At 41.0% G+C, this 22,195-nt stretch overlaps 1 protein-coding gene across 1 annotated transcript; it reads right to left on the reverse strand.

Annotated features, from left to right (window-relative positions):
• Positions 1 to 328: 328 nt before the first annotated feature.
• On the reverse strand, positions 329 to 22,160 carry pdcd6 (programmed cell death 6). The gene is made up of 6 exons (XM_068055715.1): positions 21,967 to 22,160; positions 11,061 to 11,122; positions 5,516 to 5,560; positions 4,300 to 4,458; positions 2,679 to 2,788; positions 329 to 1,229 (listed from the first exon to the last, which is right to left on the reverse strand). Exons 1-6 carry the CDS (start codon positions 22,062 to 22,064, stop codon positions 1,131 to 1,133), a joined length of 573 nt encoding a protein of 190 aa, XP_067911816.1. The 5' UTR covers positions 22,065 to 22,160; the 3' UTR covers positions 329 to 1,130.
• Between the last annotated feature and the right edge of the window lie 35 nt (positions 22,161 to 22,195).

Consider the following 22,195-nt stretch of genomic DNA (forward strand, 5'->3'; position numbering starts at 1 on the left):
AGGGAGTGCTGTAGCACCAGAAATGCTGTGAGATGTAAAATCGAGATCCCGTCTGTGCGCTCAACTGGATGCAAGAGATCTCATGGCACTATGTCAAAGATCCCAGTGTCCTGATTAATATTTATCCCTCATACATCATTAAAACTGATTATCTGGTTATCATCACACTGCTGCTTGTTGTTGACAAATTGGTTACATTTCCTACAACAATGACTACACTTCAGAAGTACTTCATTGGCTGTGAAAGGCACGATACAAATGCAAAATTTACTTTCTTTCCTTAGTTAAAAAGTTAGACATAACTGAAAAATGCCTTTAAGATACAACATATTGAAAAGTAAGATTTATTTCATAGTTTGTGAATTACAATAGGTTTACATTATAAATGTTACAGTAAATAAACATTTGGCACTGCTTCTACTTGCTTATACAGAGCATTTAGCATATACAAGACTATCAAATGGCATTCTGCTAAGTAAAGTACAGCTCAAGGTTATGGGCTTAGGTCTCTTCACATTACATGATGTTTTTAATTACAGATTCCTGTTTCTCAAACCATATAACAATTTCCACTATAGAGCTATTAACATACTTGTTTAATATAAATTACAAAAAATGTGTTAGGCATTTAAAATGAAATACAACTAAATTTACCAAGGCACAAGCTTGCCTAGATTAGTTTGCATTACAAATTTACTCGGTTCAGACTGAATATTTGGCAGAGAAAACTTTTGTATTAAAATGATGTATCATTTTGCTTAAGAAAATTTCATAAGGCACCATGCATAACATTTTAAAAAAAAGCTTTTCATTGCTATAGGTAGCCTTGACTGATGTACACCTAAACTAGTTATCAAAACTCAGATTTGCTACATATGCAATAGGATATAGTATGGCAGACCTGCATGCAATAAACCAATTACTATTAAAAGTAGTCAAATGTGTTTGTCTCAGTTTTAAAAAGTAAAATGTGGAATTTGTCAATATTTACTTGCAGATTATGCTTTTGCTTTAAGACTTACACCAGTGTTCTGAATTAGGTTTAAATTGCCACATGATAATCAGGTCAAATCAACTGACAAAATTGGCTATAGTCATAATCAATCAAAGGGTTATAGAGTAGCAAACATTTATAGTACAGCGAAGACCATGTTGAGGTACTGCTCATATGAAACTTGAATCCAGCCATCGTGGTCAGTATCATATCGCCTGAAAACATCAGTCAGCCTCTGCACAATAGAAGAATAAATCCACTTTATATGTGAAAGTCCAACAGTCAAACAACTCTTCCTCTTTACCCTCGTACCCAGGGGCAGAAGCAAGGATGTTTTTTGTTGCATCTACTATTTCTGACCTCCCAAAAATAAGTCAATCATAATGCTCAGTTTACGCTGAGCAAACTGGTTTAATTTGTTAAAATATTCAGTCATAATTATGAACAAACAAAATCCCATTATCAAATTTAAATCAACTATATCAAGAACTCGCAAAACTTTCCCCTCCTCTTAAAGGTGCTGATTCTTCATTGGTATTAGTTGCTCTGATACTTTACCTCAAATGACCAAATGGCAGTCTAGACAGTGTCAGCAGGCTATTGTGGATCGCCAATAGCTCAGTCAAGGCTCATCGTGCCGTCAACTGATGAACAGGAGGGTCACTTGATAGCTGTTAGGGACAGTCTCTGACTGACCCTTCTCAATCTCCCAGGAGTGCAGTGGCCTTCTACTTCTATCTGATGCTAATTCAGTGCACACTTGGGATGCTGCCTTCCTGGTCTGTATGGTATAGTGCCACATGGGGCATTGAATTTACCCATCTCCTATGGAAAGTGTTTATGACCATGTTTTATTCATTCCACAACAATGTAGTACACAAGCTACTACGCTATAGTGTGTTAGAAAGATGCAGCATATCAGGATTGAGAGGACGATGGTGAAGTAGTGTTCAATTAATTTATCAGTATCTCTGTGCTGAGATATATTAGCATCACTGAACAGATTCTAGTGAGTAAACTTATCATTGCTTACAGTCTTCTGTTTTTTTTATTTCTTTTTACAAGCAAGAGTACTTTGGCAAACCGAAGTAGTTGAGGCAAATAGCATAAATGCATTTAAGGGGAAACTAGATAAGCACATGAAGGAGAAAGGATAGAAGGATATGCTGGCAGGATTAGATGAAGTAGGGTATGTGAAACATAAATGCCAGTTTAGACCTATTGGGCCAAATGGCCTGTTTCTGTGCAGTACACTAGATGCAACATGATTTAGTAAGATAAAGTTTTACTACAATGAGAAGAGTGACGTCAGGAATGATTTCCTTGTAATTTACACAATTGGTGTCCAAGTGAGTGGCATCTCAGGGTTGAAAAAAATCAAAACAGAGTGTGAAACTGCCTCGTAATCCACTCCAGATCACTACTGTCCAGACAAATCTAGTATCCGTGATGACCTCTTTCATGTTTGCTAGTGGAGATATCACAGCAACCAAAGGACAGTTAGTTCCTGTGTATCATATATTTAGCCCATAAGTGGCACCTAGAAACCAAGAGTTCCCATCTTATTAACTGTTACATTCTCCAAACTTGCTGCTAGCTTTGCTATATTCAATTTCCTTTTCCATTTAATTACATGCCTAACTACTGAATGATCTGGAGAAAACTGTTAAATGATCGAGCTTACCTGCAAGACAATGCAGCACTGAATAAAATCATCAAAGGCGACCTGCCCTCTTCCTTGTCGGTCAAATTTACTTAGAAGAACATTGTAGAATTGGTCTGACAGACGGTACCCTTTAAAAAAGGAAAATTAGTGGCAAAAGAAATACCTCAAAGTCCGAAGCGCTAAACTTCAATTTTCCTATCTAACCACGCACACACACCAGCAGTAATACCAATATGGATCAATGTCTGAATTGATACAAACCAAGTTATTTGATTTTCACAGGATTCTCCTTTAAGTAATTAAAAAAACACGTCATTGGCATAGATACTGTGGAGTGATTGGATTTATATCCACAAAGGTACATGGTGAGGGGCATCTAAAACATTCCCATGCAGCCCACATTCCATTCCATAGCAGTACCAGCAAGAATCAGGGACTGTGACGCCTGCTCTCCGATAAGGGTTTGCAAAAGGAATGGGGCAGAAATAATGTCTTTTAAACAAAATAAAACTGACTTGCAAATGTTATCCAAACCATTTTACTTATCTGACAGCAAGCACAGAAGTCAACAGCTTAGCCAACTACAGGCAAACTACTGTACATTACCTTAGCCACAAGGAATGAGATTTTACAGCATTTATCAACATTATTCCTTCACTTTTGCAACCACAGTTATATATTACATTACATTGTATTACATTATGAAGACAAGATAAATAATCACCGATTTTTAAATTGCAGGTGAGGAAAGAGAACAGACAGCTTTAATGAGTAGCTCCAACTACAGATCAGTACTGAGTGCCTAATTCACCACTAAGCTCGCTGAGTATTCGAAATTGGAAAACCAACAAAATTGAAAGTCAGCAACGGCGAGATTGGTGTATCAGATGGCAAGATTGCCAGTACGTGTTGTCAATCTCGCAACTGCAGGAAAACCTGGGTCAATGATTTCTGATCATTGTTACTGTTTAGGCTCTCAAATTATTATTTCTCAAATTTAGAAAGGAACAGCCAGTCAAAAACAAAATAATCTAATCACACAGCGTTGTTTCAGTTTGAATTCTCTCGAGCCTATAACCAACATAACTGGCAAAATTGTATTGGGATAAGCTTAGGACAACAATTCTGGCTCTAGTTGGCTGTTTAAACTCAATTAATACTAAGGTTGATGAGGCAACTAGCACAGCAACACTACACTAGAAAACAATTACTGTCAATTACAAAAAGCCCAAAAATGTGAACTGGACATCCTGGCTAGAGTGGATAAAGGGGCTTCTATTGTGTTCCAACTGTACTCTCAAACCACTATTGCTACAATTATATGATACAGCATACCTTAAGAACTTTTGCCAAAGTTACACTGCAGAAAACATCCTCAGATGAAAAGAGGAATTTTTTTTTAATGCATGGGGATTTAAAGTGCTGCATTTCAATCTCTCAGTTCTGGCCAATGTAAAATTCCATCATCTCCCCCTTATAAACAGACCAACTTTTAACTCCTTTTGAGGTCACTACTCGAGCTTACCCAAAACTCCATTCTGAAACAAAGTTCTGATTAACTCCTACTTGCTATTTTTCTCCACTTCCCAACTAATCAACTGCTGGCACTCAAATTCTTATATTTAAGCAGCTTACTTACCAAAACCCGTTAATGCCTGCTTTAGTTCATTTTTGTCAATGAAACTAGAGTTGTCTCGGTCATAAGTTCGAAAGATGTTCTGCCAGTCATTTATGTACTTCCAAAGACCCATGAATTCATTGAAATCCACTCCTCCTCTATTATTCCGGTCAAACATTCCTGTGTTTGCAATAAAACTAAAATGTGCCATTGTGTAATGACATGTAATGTGGCGCCATGTTAATTAACACGTCTTTCAGATATTCAACATTATCAATCCAAAGGATTTCAAATCAAATCGAAACACGAGAGATTTAAATTAGCTTTTATTCACATCAAGGATATAAACGACTGCCAAGAACTAATCTGCCAAGAAGCACTACACAGTGTGCATTTTACCCAGTAGGAACTTAGTTCAGATCATCCAACCACTTTTCAATTCGGGTCTACAACTAGTGGAGAAGAAATGTTCCTGTTGGTGTTGGTTTTGAACGCAGGTAAAAGGACAATGCTAATTCATTAATACCCAGCTCTTAGTGGACAAAGAAAAGTAGATTGGGAACTTCAAAGAATATAAATGCTGTTACGTAATTATGATTGGAAGGCCAAGTTTCAACCCTACTGCCAAATCATACCCTCACCTAAATCTTCCGGTTCTCCACAGCACTGTCCTTTCTGTACAATGCTATCCTTTTAGTTTCTTTAAATGATGAGAAGCGGAGAACAGGCCATGGATTTATACTGGAAACAATCTCAAAATAGCTTCAACAGTTGCACACATAGACATCTCCTGGGAAATGCTTTAAGGGACTCGCTTTAATTTGGTCCATTGGTTGGCTGGCTTAATATTGTTATATGCATCATCATTGCTGAGCTGACAGTCAGGAATATAGTCGCAGTATTCAAATAATGAAGAAAATCCTACCAAAGCTAAGTAATCTTTAGTCCCAATTTCCAATCCACATGGTTAGTAGTACAGAGAGAACTTTCACATTATTGTTCTAATCCCTTGTAAACTGTCAGTCTTCATAGCCATTGTCCATCATGGTTCATGGATATGACAATGCCCCACACTCCCCAACCTTTTCTGTAAACTTCCACATTTTCTTTCCTGCATTTAATGCAATACTTTTCCTGGCAGTTTTAGGAACAAGCTTAACGCACCTTTAATACTTTTGTTTAAAAATGACAACTCACTGAATTAACACTAAATGAAATGGAATGTCCAGACACTTACCTATGAGGGACCTGACCGTCTTTGGATTGAAGGGTGTCCATGTTCCTGACAAAGAAAAAGAGAAATACTGATTTATTTTTGGACAGTGTAATCTCCTGTTGTTCTTCCTTGCATACCAACTGCAACTGAGAAAGCAAGTAGGCAACTATAATGATGCTGGACCTTGTAACATGATTATGTTTTAAAAATTGAGATTTTTAAAAGTTCAAGTTGAAGTCTGGAAGGTCAGGTGACCTCACATCCACTCTGCAAAAGGACAAGACAGAAGTGTTGGTTACCAGGACAACAGATAACACAGATCAAAGACTTTCTTTTGAAAAACAGAGGCTGCAGGACTAACAACTGAATAACAATGGGTTTCACCCTCCCAGACTTTCGGGTCATAAAAAAAAAAGGAGTCAGTAATTCAGAAGATGTAAATGTACCAGGCAGCTGTTAACACCTGGGAACAATGGAAGGCCCCAGTGGCTCTGTGAAAACAGACTTCTGGACTCTGCATATTTGAGCAGTACAATAAGCTATTGACTTTTGAATCCTGATAAATTTTACAGACTTTCTGAAGGCAGACAGACTGTAAGAAGGGAACTCAGCAGCTGCAGCCTCACAGCAGACTATAAGAAAGGAAGACAACCAGCAATGGCAGCTTGAAAGAGAGGAAGCTGGATACAGCAAAAGGCTGTGATGACAAACCTGTTTTGAAACTTGCAGAGACCAGCAGCAGGATCACCAGGAAACATCTTATGCACAGACATCCAGGTCAGAAGCGCTCAGAGAAGTGAGCGAAAAGGATTGATTTTTGAAGAGGTCTGGGAGAACCAACCCATTGCTACGAGGAGGAGTTAGGAACTTTTAACCACAAAGGATTTCACCATCAAAAAGGACTGTGTAACATGTAAGTGTGGTGTGAGGTTTTCAAATATTTTAGTATGTAAAGAAAATACCTTTCTTTGTAATTTAGGTATCAGCTACTCACAAAACATGGGGATTTCTTTTAGTTTGGCTGTCATAACAAGTCTTAAAACATAAAATCTTGTGTAATTCCTGAAATTAGTCTGGGGGTTCATATCTCATATTTTTCATGTTAACAATCTCACTGAGGTCATAACAGCAACTCACTCCCAGGGAAGGTCGTGAAGATGCCCAGGGAATTATACGTTTGCCTTTGCACCACTTTACGTATGTGCATTTCCCCCATCCCTCCTATAAATGCAACATCAAACATACACATGCTGCTGTGTTCTGTATTGTTTTGCCTCATCACAAAGTAAAAGTCACAAGTTATTTTTATTTATACCTCTCTCCTTTATGAGGTTGAACCACTTAGTTCTTCATTCCCTCGAGCTGGCATTGAGCTTTACTACAGCATTGTAGAAGGCCAAAGACTGAGGGGTTGGAGCAACAATGAGACAGCAAATTGAAGTGCCAGACAACAGGAATTCCTAATCTACTTAACAACTCTCCTTAGACACTGGCTTTCTGACCTCTTTAAATCTCAGCTCAATTCACCTCTGCATTTGTCTAGCAAGCCTCCAGCACTAGTTCATTCAAATTAAAATGCAGTGCTGCTAAGATATTTGGGTTAGAATCCCACAATTCTATTAGGGTAAGATTTATTTGTGTTTGTGTGTGAAACAAAGTAATTGTACACCAGTAAGAACTTATTTTATGTTTTAGGTTAACAGAGCAAAGTGTGAATATGTTGATGTGGCATTTATCCAACATAACTCCCAACCCAGTTTTCAACAGAACAGTACGACCTCCATCTTGCAAGTGTGATAGTTAACCAAAGCCATATCTATCAGTTCAATTAGATGCTTTTGATATCTTGCCATGCCAAATTGGTTGCCATGATTGCCCAAGTATTAATGATTTCACTTCAAACGTAATTCATTGGCTGTGAAGCACTTTGGAAATTCTTGAAAATGTGGAACAGTTTATAAATGCAAGTTCTTCCTTGCATTTTTCTCCCCTCCCAAATTTAAACTTCAATTTTGTTTTCACTGGAACGACGGAGGTGGAGGGGCAACATGATAGAAGTTTACAAAGTTCTGAGTGGCATGGACAGAGTGGATAGTCAGAAGCTTTTACCCAGGGTGGAAGTCAGTTACTAGGGCATATAGGTTTAAGGTGCGAGGGGCAAAGTTTAGAGGGGATGTGCAAGGCAAGTTCTTTACACAGAGGGTGGAGAGTGCCTGGAACTTGCTGCCGGGGGAGGTGGTGGAAGCAGGTACAATAGCAACGTTTAAGAGGCATCTTGACAAATACATGAATAGGATGGAAATAGAGGGATACGGTCCCCGGAAGTACAGAAGGTTTTAGTTTAGACAGACATCAAGATCAGCGCAGGCTTGGAGGGCCGAATGGCCTGTTCCTGTGCTGTACTGTTCTTCGTTCTTTATATATTGAATAACTATTTTAAAAATTCTGGATAATTAATACAGAACAAAAAATCCAAGTGAAAACTGAATGATGTTATAAATATTCACGTTCCACAGGGTTTACACACCGAAAACAAAACAGTAACTTTTTCCGTAAAGATGGACAAAGTGATCAGTTTTACTTTGCATTGTCTTTTTTTTTTAAACTTTCAAATCCAGTACTTAATCTTTTGCATGTGCCAGCATTACTACATCAGGGTTAATGTGCATATGTGTGAATGCACGGAGTGTTAAGATTGGTGAATTACAGGCACAGACTGACATGTGGAAAAATAAGAAGGGCAAGACCGGGTATTAAAAATTCCTGGATTCAAGGTATTCAGGAAAGATAGGAAAGGGAAAAAAGGGGGAGGGATGGCAGTTTTGATTGAGAGCATTACAGTGCTGGAGAAAAAGGAAGTCCCAGAGGGGTTGAGGACAGAATAAATCTGGCTAGAGCTAATGAACAAAAAAGGTGCAGTTACATTGCTCAGTGTTGTCAAAGGACCACCAACTAGCAGGAAGGACATGGAGGAACAAATTTGCAAGGAAATGACAGAAGTGCAAAAATTATAAGGCAGTTATAATGGGGGACTTTTAATTATCCAAACAGACTGTAAAAGTCAGTGAGAGGAAAGAGTGCTAGCATGTGTTCAGGAACATTTTCTACAGCAGTATGTTTCTAGTCCAACAAGGAAGGCGGCAATGCTAGACTTGGTTCTTGGGCATAAGGTGGGCCAAGTGGATCAAGCATCAGTAGGAGATCATTTAGGGGACAGTGATCATTGCATAAGGTTTAGGCTGACAATGGAAAAGGTCAATCCAGAGTAAGAATAATTAACTGGGGGAAAGCCAACTTCAATGGGTTAAGAACAGAGCTGAGGAAAATGAATTGGAGTCAAAGATTGGCAGAAAAAAAAAGGTAGCTGAGCAATGGGCTACCTTCAAAGAGGAGATAGTTAGGGCACAGTCGCAGTTTGTGCCCGCAAAGGGGAGAGGTAGGATAAACAAATCCAGAGCTCCCTGGATGACAAAAGAGGTAAAGGTTAAGATAAAGAAAGAGTGTGCTTATGATAGACGCCAGGTAGAAATTGAGAACCAGGCTGAATATAGAAGGCCCAGAGGGGAAGTGAAAAAGCAAAGAGAGAACATGAAAAGACACTGGCAGCTAACATTAAAGGGAACACAAAGTTTTTTTTTAAAGAGACATATAAATAGTAAAAAGGTGGTAAAAGCAGTTGGGCCAATTAAGGACTGGAAAGGGGATTTACGCATGAAGGCAGAGGGCATAGCTGAGGTATTAAATGAATACTTTGCATCTGTCTTTACCAAGTAAGATGCAGCAATCCAGGCAATGGTGAAAGAAAAGGTAATTCAGACATTAGAAAGGTTTAAAATTGATAAGGGAGGATGTATTAGATAGGCTGTCGATACTTAAAATGGATAAAGCACTAGGATCGGATGAGATGCATCCAAGGTACTGAGGGTGGAAATCATGGAGGCACTGGCCATAATTTTTCAGTCTTCCTTAGCTTCGGGGGTGGTGCCAGAGGACCGGAGAATTGCAAACATTACACCCTTGTTCAAAAAAAGTGTAAAGATAAGCCCAGCAACTACAGGCCGCTCAGTTTAACTTTGGTGGTGGGGAAACATCTAGAAAAAATAATTTGGGACAAAATTAATAGTCACATGGACAAATGTGGGTTAATTAAAGAAAGCCAGCATGGATTCCTTTAGGGAAAATCATGTTTGACTAACTTGGAGTTTTTCCTGAGGTGGTAACAGAGAGGGTTGATGGGGCAATGCAGTTGATGTGGTATACATGGACTTTCAAAAGGCATTTGATACAGTGCCACGCAACAGATGTGCGAGCAAAGTTATAGCTCATGGAATAAAAGGGACGGTAGCAACAGGGATACGGAATTGGCTGAGGGACAGGAAACATAGTAGTGGTTAATGGATGTTTTTCGGGCTGGAGGAAAGTTTGTAGTGGAGTTTCCTAGGGATCAGTGTTGGGACCTTGTTTTTCCTGATATATATTAATGACCTAGACCTTGGTGTACAGGGCACAATTTCAAAGTTTGCAGATGATACAAAACTTGGAAGCATTGTGAACTGTGAGGAGGATAGTGTAGAACTTCAAAAAGACTTAGACAAGTTGCTGGAATAGGCAGCTAGCTGGCAGATGAAGTTCAATGCAAAGAAATATGAAATGGTTCATTTTGGTAGGAAGAACAAGAGGAGACAAAAAAATAAAGGGTACAATTCTAAAGGAGGTGCAGGAGCAGAGGGACTTGGGTGCATATGTGCATAAGTCATTGAAGGTGGCAGGACAGGTTGAGAGAGTGGCTCATAAAGCCTACAGTATCTTGGGCTTTATTAATAGAGGCAGAGAGTACAACAGCAGTTAAGTTATGTTGAACTTATACAAGACACTAGTTCAGCCTCAGCTGAGGCATTGCGTCCTGTTCTGGGCACTGCACTTTAAGATATGAGGGCATTGGAGACAGTGCAGAAAAGATTCACAAGAATGATTCCAGGGATAAGGAACTTCAGTTATGAAGATAGATTAGAGAAGTTAGGACTGTTTCCCTTGGAGAAGAGAAGGCCGAAGGGTGATTTGATAGAGGTATTCAAAATCATGAAGGGTCTAGTCACAGTAGATACAGAGAAACTGTCCCCACTTGTGAAAGGATCAAGAATGAGGGGGCACAGATTTAAAGTAATGGGTAAGAGAAGCAAAAGAGACATAAGGAAAAACCTTTTCACGCAGCAAGTGGTTAAGGTCTGGATTGCGCTGCCTGAGTGTGTGGTGGAGGCAGGTTCAATTGAAGCATTCAAAAGGGGATTAGACTGTTACATGAAAAGGAAAAACGTGCAGGGTTACAGGGAGAAGACGGGCAAATGGCATTAAATGAATTGCTCTTTCGGAGAGCTGGTGCAGACACGATGGGCCGAATGGCCTCCTTCTGCGCTGTATAAATTCAGCAATTCTGTGATTCTCCATTTATCTGTCATGAAATACAAAAACTGACATTGCTTCAATGCCATGATACTCACTCAACAGCACAAGCGTAGTTTTCAGGAAGGGCACTACAAAATTAAATAGTTTGCACGTGCTGACTTACCATTGGATAAAGCCTGCTGAAGCTCACTTTCAGATATAACCCCACTTCGGTCTCTATCAACTCTAAAAGAAGCACAATGAAAGCATGAATAATCTCGAATGATTTTAAATGAGAAAAGATGTAGCATCCTTATAGAGTACCATTCGTATTTCTGTGGAACACACACACACCCACCTCACGCTTCTACAGATCAAGACACCACTGTGTGGTGTGGGTAGCCTGTAGGTTTGGGGAGCATGCAGCAGCACTGTCTTTATTCATGAAATATTCGGTGGAAATGGGTGATTTAAAAAACTGTAGAGAAGTTGGAATGTGCTATAAGAAGTGGGTTTGGGATTTCTCTCAATAGTTTTTCAAAAGTACAATTTAATTGAAAGAAAAGTTAAGGGTTTCAGGTTAACTTTTAAAATTATTTTTGTGCCAGTTTTAAATCCCAGTCCTCTGTTTAAAAGCAGATTAAAGTTGGGTACTGATGACATCCTATGTGACTGTGACAAAGGTAAACTTTCCTTCCTCGTCCTTTGACCTGTCTGCAGCCTTTGACACGGTTGACCACAATGCCTCTCCACGGTCGACCAGCTGGGTGGGATGGCTCTCACCTGGTTCCATTTTTATTTATCTAATCGTAGCCATAGAATCACTTGCAATGGCTTCTCTTCCTACCCCAGCACTGTTATCCGTGGTGCCTTCCCAAGGGTCTATCCTTGGCTCCCTCCTATTGCTTGTCTACATGCTGCCACTCAGCAACATTATCAGAAAGAATGCCGTTAGTTTTCACATGTATGCTGACGACACTCAGCTCTCCCACTGTTGCTAAGTTACCAGACTGCTTATCTGACATTCAGTACTGGACGAGCAGAAATTTCCTCCAATTAAAAATTGGGCAGACTGAAGCTGCTGCTTTTGGTCACCACTCAAAATTCAGTTCCCTAGCTACCGACTCCATTCCTCTCCCTGGCAACAGTCTGAGATTAAGCCCGAGATGAGCTTTCGACCTCATATTTGTGCCATCACCAAGACCACCTATTTCCACCTCCGTAACATAGCCCGACTTCGCCAGTCTCAGCTCATCTTCTTCTGAAAGCCTCATTCACGCCTTCTTTATCTCTAGACTTGACTATTCCAATGCATTCCTGACTGGTCTCCCACATTCTACTCTCCGTAAACTCGAGGCTTTTCAAAACTCTGTTGCCTCTGTTTTAACGCACTAAATTCCATTTCCCCATCACCCCTGTGCTTGCTGGCCTATACTGGCTCCTGGTGAAGCAACGTCTTGTTTTAAAAATTTTCATCCTTGTTTTCAAATTCCTCCATGGCCTCACTCCTCCCCATCTCTGTAATCGCCTCTAGCCCCACAACCCTCCAAGATATCTGCGTTCCTCTAATTTTGGCCTCTTGTGCATTCCTGATTTTAATCATTCCACCATTGGTGGCTGCGCCTTCAGTTGCTTCAGCCCCAAGCTCTGGAATACCCACCCTACACCTTTGCACCTCGCTTTCCCCCTTTAAGACACTCCTTAAAACCTACCTCTTTGACCAAGCTTTTGGTCATTTGACCAAATATCTCCTTTTGTGGTTTGGTAGCATATTTTGTTTTATAATGATCCTCTAAAGTGCCATGGGATTTTTATTATGTTAAAGGCACTCAATAAATACAAGTTGTTGATTAAGCAGATTGAATGTTACTTGACTGCTGGAATGATTTCTTTCTTCAATGCTGTTGATGTGAAATATTTTAACATGGCTACAGTTTCTGTTTCGTAAGTTTCACTTTAAATCTGTTACCCCCTATTCTGGTGACCTATCTTTTTTTGTTTGGGGAGCTGAGTAGGAGAAGTGAAAACCCTAATAGATGAATCAGGGACAAATATGCAAAAAATTCAGTTCACTGCAAAATATTTTCTTTCAACCGCAACTGCAAACCTTCAAATTCCATTAGCGTTTAACTGCAGCAAGCCAATAGCTGCAAAAGGAGTGGAAAAGCTGAGATTACCCAGAATGAGCAATATTATGAGAATGCTACCAAAGTTTCCCAAGGTGAGGAAATCCACAAATGCCATGAGCAATAAAGCCAAACAGATAAAAGATATTAATTTCCAAAAAAAATAAGAAAATTGATGAAAACTTTGGCTTTTCATCCTTGAACGAAGACATCTTAGAGGTGATTTTATAGAAGCAATAATGTGAAAGTGTCTCAAGTCTAAGGAATCTACAGTTGCCTGGATGAATAGTTTTAGAAATTGATACATTAGCTTGTGTCCAATTTAACATGACTTCCTCACATCCAACAGTTATGAAGGCCACCAGTAACCTTACCCTGTGCCTCTTAGTACCTTGGAATACCATCCACTCCTAGGTTCTTGCTTTGAACCCTCATAACCTGGATACAGCCCCTGCTTCATTGGTGTTGAAATCATTTAACTCATTTGGATTTGCTAGTGCTGTTGGGGATGGTTTAAACTAGATTGGCAGGGGGATGAGAACCTGAGCGCAGTCCCAGATAGGACAATTTCAGGACAGGGAACCGGACGCAGAAAATTAGCGAGTGGCTCTGAAAGGCAGAAGAAGCAAAGGTTAAAAAGTGTGCAACACAGAAATTTGGCAGTGTTTAAAGGGTATTTATTTAACTGCAAGGAGCATGATAAATAAAGCCGATGAGTTGAGGGCACTGATCGACATGACAACACGATATCATTGCTATAACGGAAGCTTGGCTTAAAGAGGGGCAAGAATGGCAACTCAACATCCCTGGATATAGAGTTTTCAGGCGTGATAGAGGGGGAGATTAAAAAAAGGAGGAATCAATAACAGCTTTGAGGAGGGATGATATGCTAAACGAAATCAAACAAGGCCATATGGGTGGAGCTCAGAAATAAAAAGGGGGCAGCTACATTACTGGGAGTGTACTATACACACCCCCCTCCCCACCCCCCCAAATAGTGAGAGGGAGATTGAAGAACAAATATGTAGGCAGATTTCTGAGTGCAAAAACTTTAGGGCAATAATAGTTGGGGATTTCAACTACCCCAAGAACAACTGGGATACAAACAGTGTGAAAGGCACAGAGGGGACAAAAGAGAACTTTTTAGCCAGCACGTAACAAGCCCAACGAAAAGAGCACATTTCTCGATTTAGTCTTCGGGAATGAAGCTGGGCAAGTGGATGAAGTAACAGTGGGTGACCATTTTGTAGATAATGACCATAATACAGTAAGTTTTAGCACAATCATGGAAAAGGACAAAGATAAAACAGAAGTAAAGGTTCTAAATTGGGGGGGAAGGCAAATTTAATGAAACTGAGAGGTTACCTGGCAAAAGCGGACTGGATACAGTTACTTGAAGAAAAATCAGTGGCAAACCAGTGGGAGGCATTCAAGAGTGAGATACTACGGGCACAGTGTAGGCATGTCTGCACTAAGATTAAGAGTGGTACTGCCAAATCTAGAGTCCCCTGGTTATCTAAAAGCTTATAGGGTAAGTTAAAGCAAGAATAAAAGCTTACGACTATGACAAACATCTTAATATTTTAGAAAGCCCAGAGGAGTATAGAAAGAGCAGGGGTGAAGTAAAAAAGGAAATTAGAAAAGCAAAGAGAGGACATGAAAAATTATTGGCAGGTAAAAATAAGGAAAACTTGAAGATGTTTTATCAGTACATTAAGAGCAAGAGGATAACTAAGGAAAGGATAGGGCCTATCAGAGATGTACAGGGGAACTTACACGTGGATCAGAAGATGTGGGCAGGGTTCTTAATGAGTTTTTTGTCTCTGTCTTCACAAAGGAAGGGGTTGATGCAGACATTATAGTTAAAGAGGAATGTGAAATATTAGATATGATAAGCATAATGAGAGAGAAAGTGCTTGAGGGTCTGACATCCCTGAAAATGGATAAATCGGCAGGATCCGATGGATTGCATCCCAACTTGTTAAGGGATGTCAGGGAGGAAATAGCGGATGCGCTGAGGATCATCTTCAAATTCTCACTAGATACAGGCAAGCACCAGATGAATGGAGGTCTGCAAACGTTGTACCATTGTTTAAAAAGGGTGCAAGGGATAAGCCAGGTAATTATAGGCCAGTCAGTCTGACCTCAGTGGTGGGTAAATTGTTAGTTTATCCTGTCCCTCAGAAAGGCATGGATTAATCAGGGATAGTCAGCATACATTTGTTAGGGGAAGGTCATGTCTGACTAACTTGATTGAGTTTTTTGAGGAAGTGACAAGGATAGACGAGGGTAGTGCAGTGGATGTAGTTTACATGGGTTTTAATAAGGCATTTGACAAGGTCCCGCATGGCAGACTGGTCAGTAAAATGAAAGCCCATGGGATACAGGGGAAGGTGGCAGGTTGGATCCAGAATTGGCCCAGTGACAGGAAACAAAGGATAGTAGTCGACAGATGTTTTTGCGAATGGAATGCAATTTCCAGTGGTGCTCCACAGGGCTCAGTTTTGGGTCCCTTGCTGTTTGTGGTATATATTAATGAATTGGACTTAAATGTGTGTGGCATGATTGGAAAATTTGCTGATGACACAAAAATTAGCTGTATAGTTAATAGAGAGGAGGAAAGCCATGGACTCCAAAATGATATCAATGTTTTGGTTGAGTGGGCAGAAAAGTGGCAAATGGAATTCAATCCAGAGAAGTGTGAGGTATTGCATTTGGGGAGGGCAAATATAGCAAGGGAATATACAATAAACAGAAGATATTGAGAGGGGTAGAAGAAGTAAGAGACCTTGGAGTGCATGTCCACAGGTCGCTAAAGGTGGCAGGACAGGTGGATAGAGTGATGATATATGGATTGCTTTCCTTTATTGGCCGAAGTACAGAGTTCAAAAGCAGGGATGTGATGCTGGAGCTATATAGACCGTTGGTTAGGCCACAGCTAGAGTATTGCATGCAGTTCTGGTCACCACATTACAGAAAGGACATAATTGCTCTGGAGAGAGTACAAAGGAGATTTACAAGAATGTTGCCAGGGCTTGAAGTTTGCAGCTATGAGGAAAGATTGGATAGGCTAGGGTTGTTTTCTCTGGAACTGAGGAGGCTGAGAGGTGACTTGATTGCAGTGTACAAAATTACGAGGGACCTAAACAGAGTTGATAGGAAGGACCTGTTTCCCCTGGTGGGGAGGTCAGTTACTAGGGGACACAGAATTAAGGTGATTGATAGAAAGATTAAAAGGGACATGAGGGGAAACCTGTTCACCCAGAGGGTGGTGGGTGTCTGGAATTCACTGCCAGGAACGGTGGTGGAGGCAGGCACCCTCAATTCTTTTAAAAGATACCTAGACATATACCCGAGATGCTGTAGCCTGCGGGGCTATGGACCAGGTACTGGACGGTGGGATTAGTTTGGGCGAATAGTTTATTCGGTGGCGCAGACACGATAGGCTGAATGGTTTCCTTCTGTGCTGCCCTTTTTCTATGGTTCTATGGGTTATTTGGTATTATTTAATGACACATAGCAACAGTACACAACTCAAAAAGCCAGTTTCTGTCATTAAAGTGGTAGATGCAATCTTAAAAGCACACAAAATGAAACTTAAATGCATCAGACCATGAAAAAGCCTGTTAATCAAGTGACTGAAAAATGAAAAGAAAGTGAATGTGCATCACTGCTGGTAACTGGAATTTAAAATTCCTCAAAACTTCAAAGCTCAACCTTGAGCAAGAACAATCACCCACCCACAGACAGATGCAAGTTGTCACAACGAACTATGCATTCCATCTGGTAATAAAGGCAACACAAAGTAGAGATTTTGAAATACAGGTTCTGTGCAGACTACCAAGGTTCAAAACAAATGCCCATGATGGATGTTTATTCCAGATTACTGAGAGGCACAGGTTGATATTTGAGGTGCTACGGTCTTCATAATTGTGCTGAAGGTTGGTAATGTCCCATTAGATTGTAAACAAACTAATGTGGTGCCATTTCTTTTATTAACCCGGCCCAAAATAGACCCAGGCAGCTACAAACTCATTTTCCTTAAGTTGCAGTTTAGCTTTGACTCTTCGCATTGTCAATGCCCATCTTACAGCATAGGTGTAAATCTAACTTATTAGACAACAAACACATTCTGGTGAACTCTCAGGCAACCAATAAAATGGAGGGTCTTGGGAGAAACTCATTTACGTCTGTTCTAATATAAGATAATCAGCATGCTCTTTAGAGAAGCTTGAGTGGGATGATTACAGCAAATTAATGTAATGCAGGACACATGCATCACTAGATAACCATAGCAAGGTTAATATATTGGGCCAGAAGTTGCAATATAACCTATTTCACTGCATGAAATTTTCACATTATTAGACCAAGTCGACAATATATTCCCATTTATCTGAAGTTATTTAACTTCAATTGCAGGACTAAATAATTTGAAATGCACTTAAAAGGACTATTTTAATGCAATTGCTTAATTTCAACTTTTTGGATTATTCAAGCTTATGGGGCAGGCAATACAACTGTATCAGGAATAGTTCTATACTAACTTATGTCAACCAATTATGAAATGCTTACACTTAAAATTATTTGCAAGCTGAGCTTAATGGAATTAGTTGTTTCACAAAACAAATCCAGTTTGTTTACTTTTGAGAAAAACAGAAAAATTATTGAAATACAAACTCCCCAAACCTCAAAGATGTAAGTAGTTAATGATTTGTTGCTGCAGCGAAACTGCTAAATTTGATTTGTTATAGACAGTCTTTTTAGACACATTAAATTACACTTCCAACATCGATTAGATTTTTAAAAATAGTTTTAACTTGAGGGACATTGGTGATCTCAAATGGAACATCTTTTTGGTGTTACAGCAGGATCTTCCTATTGGCTTTTCTGTGCCAGCTATTCTGGTGCCCCTCCCCACCCCACCAGAGAAAGTTAACATCCAAACCTAGAGTCCAGTCTGGATTCAAACTCAGGTTTCACAGTTAAATGAATAATGACACTCAGTCCTTACTTTGTATGCCAAGTGAAACGCTAATTTGTATTTTCACTAAGCATGTAACAATCCACATTATAGTATCAAATATAATTCATATTACAGAAGTCTCCATAGTGCCTCTTTTATCACTAGAGGTTAATCCTAACATAACAGTACTTAGCAACTGCAGAAAAACTACCTAGATATCAAAGAAAGATTTGGTTCAGAAATTGTGACTGACAGAGAATGCACTTCTCGAATCAATTTTTGCAACTCAGTCTCACATTCCAGAATAACACACAAACCAAAAAACAAAAATGTAAGATCTGCAAACAAGTCTTCTTCAAAGGCTGAAACACTCGAGGGTTTCTACAGTGTAAAAGTTAGAAGTATTTTTCCCAAGTAACCTTGCTAAATATCTTTTCGTCCAAGCTCATATTTTCCACCCCATGCGTCACTCTGCAAATGCATGCATATTACTTTAAAGTTTTTCAACCTCTCGTCCTCTCAACTGCTCAACCTCTTTACACTTTTGTAAAGTCTAAAACTACATACAATAGTATCATTGATGAAACTTTCCATTTCTACATGTGACCATTAACAGAGATTCTGAGAAGTTTTGGTCCAAAGGCTGGGGCTGTAGCCAGTAAACGTTTCTTGTATTATTTCAAAGTTACACCAATTCTTCCACCATCCACATGGGGAACCATACCACATCTTGGCAGCTACTCCCTATATCAGGTTGAATGCATCACTTCGATAGAGCAGGAAGGACAAAGACATGACCCATTACCCTAACCTGCCAGGGGACAATATAATGAAATCACCTCAAGTATCCCAATATTTTCCCTTTACAAGTTCTTCTGAAGACAAAACCTAATGTTGTAGTCCCACTGGTTGACTGCCCTCCAGTGCCTCAGCCAAAATACTCATTCTTTACTTGGGGACGAGAAAGTCAGTGTTGTGTAATTTTAATGAGATGCAAACCACAGGTTGTGATTATGTCCTCAGGTGCCCAATGCCAGCAGGCTGTTCAACATAGTGATCAAGCAAACAGAGAGGGAAAAACCATATTGATTCCCTTCTTTTCCAAGATCAGAGACAGATGCCATGTGTAGTACCCCCCACTGCCCTAACACAGCATAGATCAGGTTCAAATTGCAAATTCTTCTTATATGGCTTAGTACCAGATTACATTTATTTCTATACAGAGATCTGAATAACATTTCTCAACATGCAATTATACCTTATTGCTAACCACCTCCCTTTTCTTCAAAACTATTGATTCATATCATTGGTTTCCTATGCCTCATCTACTCAATACTTTTATTCTGGAAAATTTCAAATAGTGGACTGAGATTTTAAAAAGTACAAAGACATAGTATATCCCAGAATTTACATGTACTTAGCTTCTGGTATAAAGCATTGAAATGCTATCCTAGCTACCGAAAATTGTAAGCCTTCCAGCAATCTGCATTGCTACAATTTATAACTCCACCTGCTTTTACAAGAAGCAAAACCACCACTGTAACCAAAGTAGTGGGTTTTCCATAAAACTATGTTTTAAACTCAGCTTTTTACACTAACACAAACTTTAGCAATTTAGGCCAATATAGATCTGTTAGCATCCAAAGAGGCACTAGTGCCCTATAGTAATAAAAAAGAGAAACAGAATCTAGTGTAAAGAGAGATCATTTCCTATGACATTACAGCGAGTTGTAACCTTCAGTGGCTCCTCTAAGTTTCCTGAAACACCAGAGGTAACCAGGGAGCTGGCACAATGGCCTCCTCTAACCTCTACACTTTGCAGCAAGGGACCAGATTGATGTGCCACTATTTCACAGATGACAGCATATGATTACATCCCATTTGACTAAGTAGAATCCTGACTGGACATTACACCCAAAACTGTACACGCTTCTTGGCATTCTTCAACTGAGCCACTTCCTTTAATCCTGTCTTTCTCTTCCCCTATTTACTTTTGTGTGGTTCTCTTCTAGAAACTGGTGGGGTTGAGAGAAAAAAAAAACAACAGTGCTGCCAGTTGTCTCAGCATTACATCCAAGTCCTGTTCCCAGCTGGCTGTTCTCCTTTTCCAGTTTGGATACACATTAGAAACCTACAATATTGCATGACTGCAGCCAGCAATTAGAAATTTGTAAATAAACTAGTTGATCTGTTGCCCATTCACCACTGCTTCTGAATATGCCTATTAATCACTGCCTGGTTCTGGTGCTTATGGATCAAATAAAATTATGATGGTTAATGGCAAAGCCACTAACTCTTCTCTCCTGGCTCAGAAGATCGTGAAACCAAGTCAAGTTGAGTTCTAAGCGAATGCATTATCAGAAGTACAAATTTTTGGATCAGACTTTAAAACTGAGGCTTCATCTAACTGCTCAGGATCCCAAGGTACAATGAATAGGAGCAGGGCAATTCTAGATTAGATTAGAGATATACAGCACTGAAACAGGCCCTTCGGCCCACCGAGTCAGTGCCGACCATCAATCACCCATTTATACTAATCCTACACTAATCCCATATTCCTACCAAACATCCCCACCTGTCCCTATATTTCCCTACCACCTACCTATACTAGTGACAATTTATAATGGCCAATTTACCTACCAACCTGCAAGTCTTTTGGCTTGTGGAAGGAAACCGGAGCACCCGGAGAAAACCCACGCAGACACAGGGAGAACTTGCAAACCCCACACAGGCAGTACCCAGAATCGAACCCGGGTCCCTGGAGCTGTGAGGCTGCAGTGCTAACCACTGTGCCGCCCCTAATTCTAGTATGCTGACCAACTTTTAGCCCTCAAGACACATTAACTGGTCATTTAGCTTACTGCATTCTGAAAACTTGCTGCACACAAACTGGTGGATGTGCTTCCCTGCATAACAGTGACTGCACTTCAAAAGTAATTTGTTGCCTTCAAAGCAACTTGGGATGCCCAGAAAGACACAATATAAAAGCAAATTCTAAGAGTATGAAAGGCACTTTACAAACATCAATCCTGATGGTCTGAAAGATGCAGTGTAAATGCCCATCTCGAGGCTGAGAGGGACATGGTGCAAGTGCCAAGCCGGATGTACAGAAAGAGCTATGTAAGCAGCAGCCCGAACAGGAGGAGGGCCAAGCCGTGACCCCAAAAGAAAGAAAGACACATCAGGACAGCCCAGCCAGTGAAGCACCTTCACAATATAGTTATAGTTGTAACTTCAGAAAGGCAGCAGCCAATGTGCGCACAGCAAGCTCCTACAAACAGCAAAAATGATAAAGACTAATTCATTTTTCTTTTAGTAATGTTGGTTAAGCTAAGTAATGGCCAAGGCACCGAGGAAAACTCCCATGGTTCTTAAAATAGTGTAGCGAGTGAAAAACAGTCAGTTCCTGCAGCAGCCCGGTCCAGGGTCCCTTCCCGCAGTGCCAGCCCCAGGCCTCTTCCCCTAGTGCCCACTCCAAAAAGGGAGCCAGGGACCCTTCCCCCAGTGCCAACCCCCAGGGAACTGGGGCTCCTTCACCCAGTGCCCACCCCCAGGGAGCCGGGGCCCCTTCACCCAGTGCCCACCCCCAGGGAGCCGGGGCCCCTTCACCCAGTGCCCACCCCCAGGGAGCCAGGGCCCCTTCACCCAGTGCCCATCCCCAGGGAGCCAGGGCCCCTTCACCCAGTGCCCACCCCCAGGGAGCCGGGGCCCCTTCACCCAGTGCCCACCCCCAGGGAGCCGGGGCCCCTTCACCCAGTGCCCACCCCCAGGGAGCCGGGGCCCCTTCACCCAGTGCCCACCCCCAGGGAGCCGGGGCCCCTTCACCCAGTGCCTATCCCCATGGAGCCGGGGCCCCTTCACCCAGTGCCCATCCCCAGGGAGCCGGGGCCCCTTCACCCAGTGCCCACCCCCAGGGAGCCGGGGCTCCTTCATGCACTCTCTCTCTTATACATGCTCCACGCGGCCTAGGCTCCGTGTGTTGATGAACAGCGGGTTCGTACCTCTGGAAGACGGACCAGAGGAATCCCTGGTCAGGGAGGCCGTTGTTCTGTTGTTGTTGTTGTTGTTGCTGCTGCTGCTGCCGGTAATGATACGCCATCAGAAACGGTTCGTGCCACGAGCCCAATCCTAACCGATACCCTTGCTCGCGCTGCCTCAGCCCTGCCTAGCACTTCCGCCAGTGTCACCTGACACAGGCCCGCCCCCGCGTTCCATCACGTGGTAAGCGTA

Source organism: Heterodontus francisci, chromosome 2 (assembly GCF_036365525.1).
Source record: "Heterodontus francisci isolate sHetFra1 chromosome 2, sHetFra1.hap1, whole genome shotgun sequence".
NCBI lineage: Eukaryota > Metazoa > Chordata > Chondrichthyes > Heterodontiformes > Heterodontidae > Heterodontus > Heterodontus francisci.

Bases quoted from the DNA above. Each gene is read 5' to 3' on its own strand.
- pdcd6 (XM_068055715.1), bottom strand. From the start codon at position 22,064: ATGGCGTATCATTACCGGCAGCAGCAGCAGCAACAACAACAACAACAA. The intron at 11,123-21,966 runs GTACGAACCCGC...TGCTTCTTTTAG, and splicing joins CTCTGGTCCGTCTTCCAGAG to AGTTGATAGAGACCGAAGTG. The intron at 4,459-5,515 runs GTAAGTGTCTGG...TTGCAAACACAG, and splicing joins GACGGTCAGGTCCCTCATAG to GAATGTTTGACCGGAATAAT.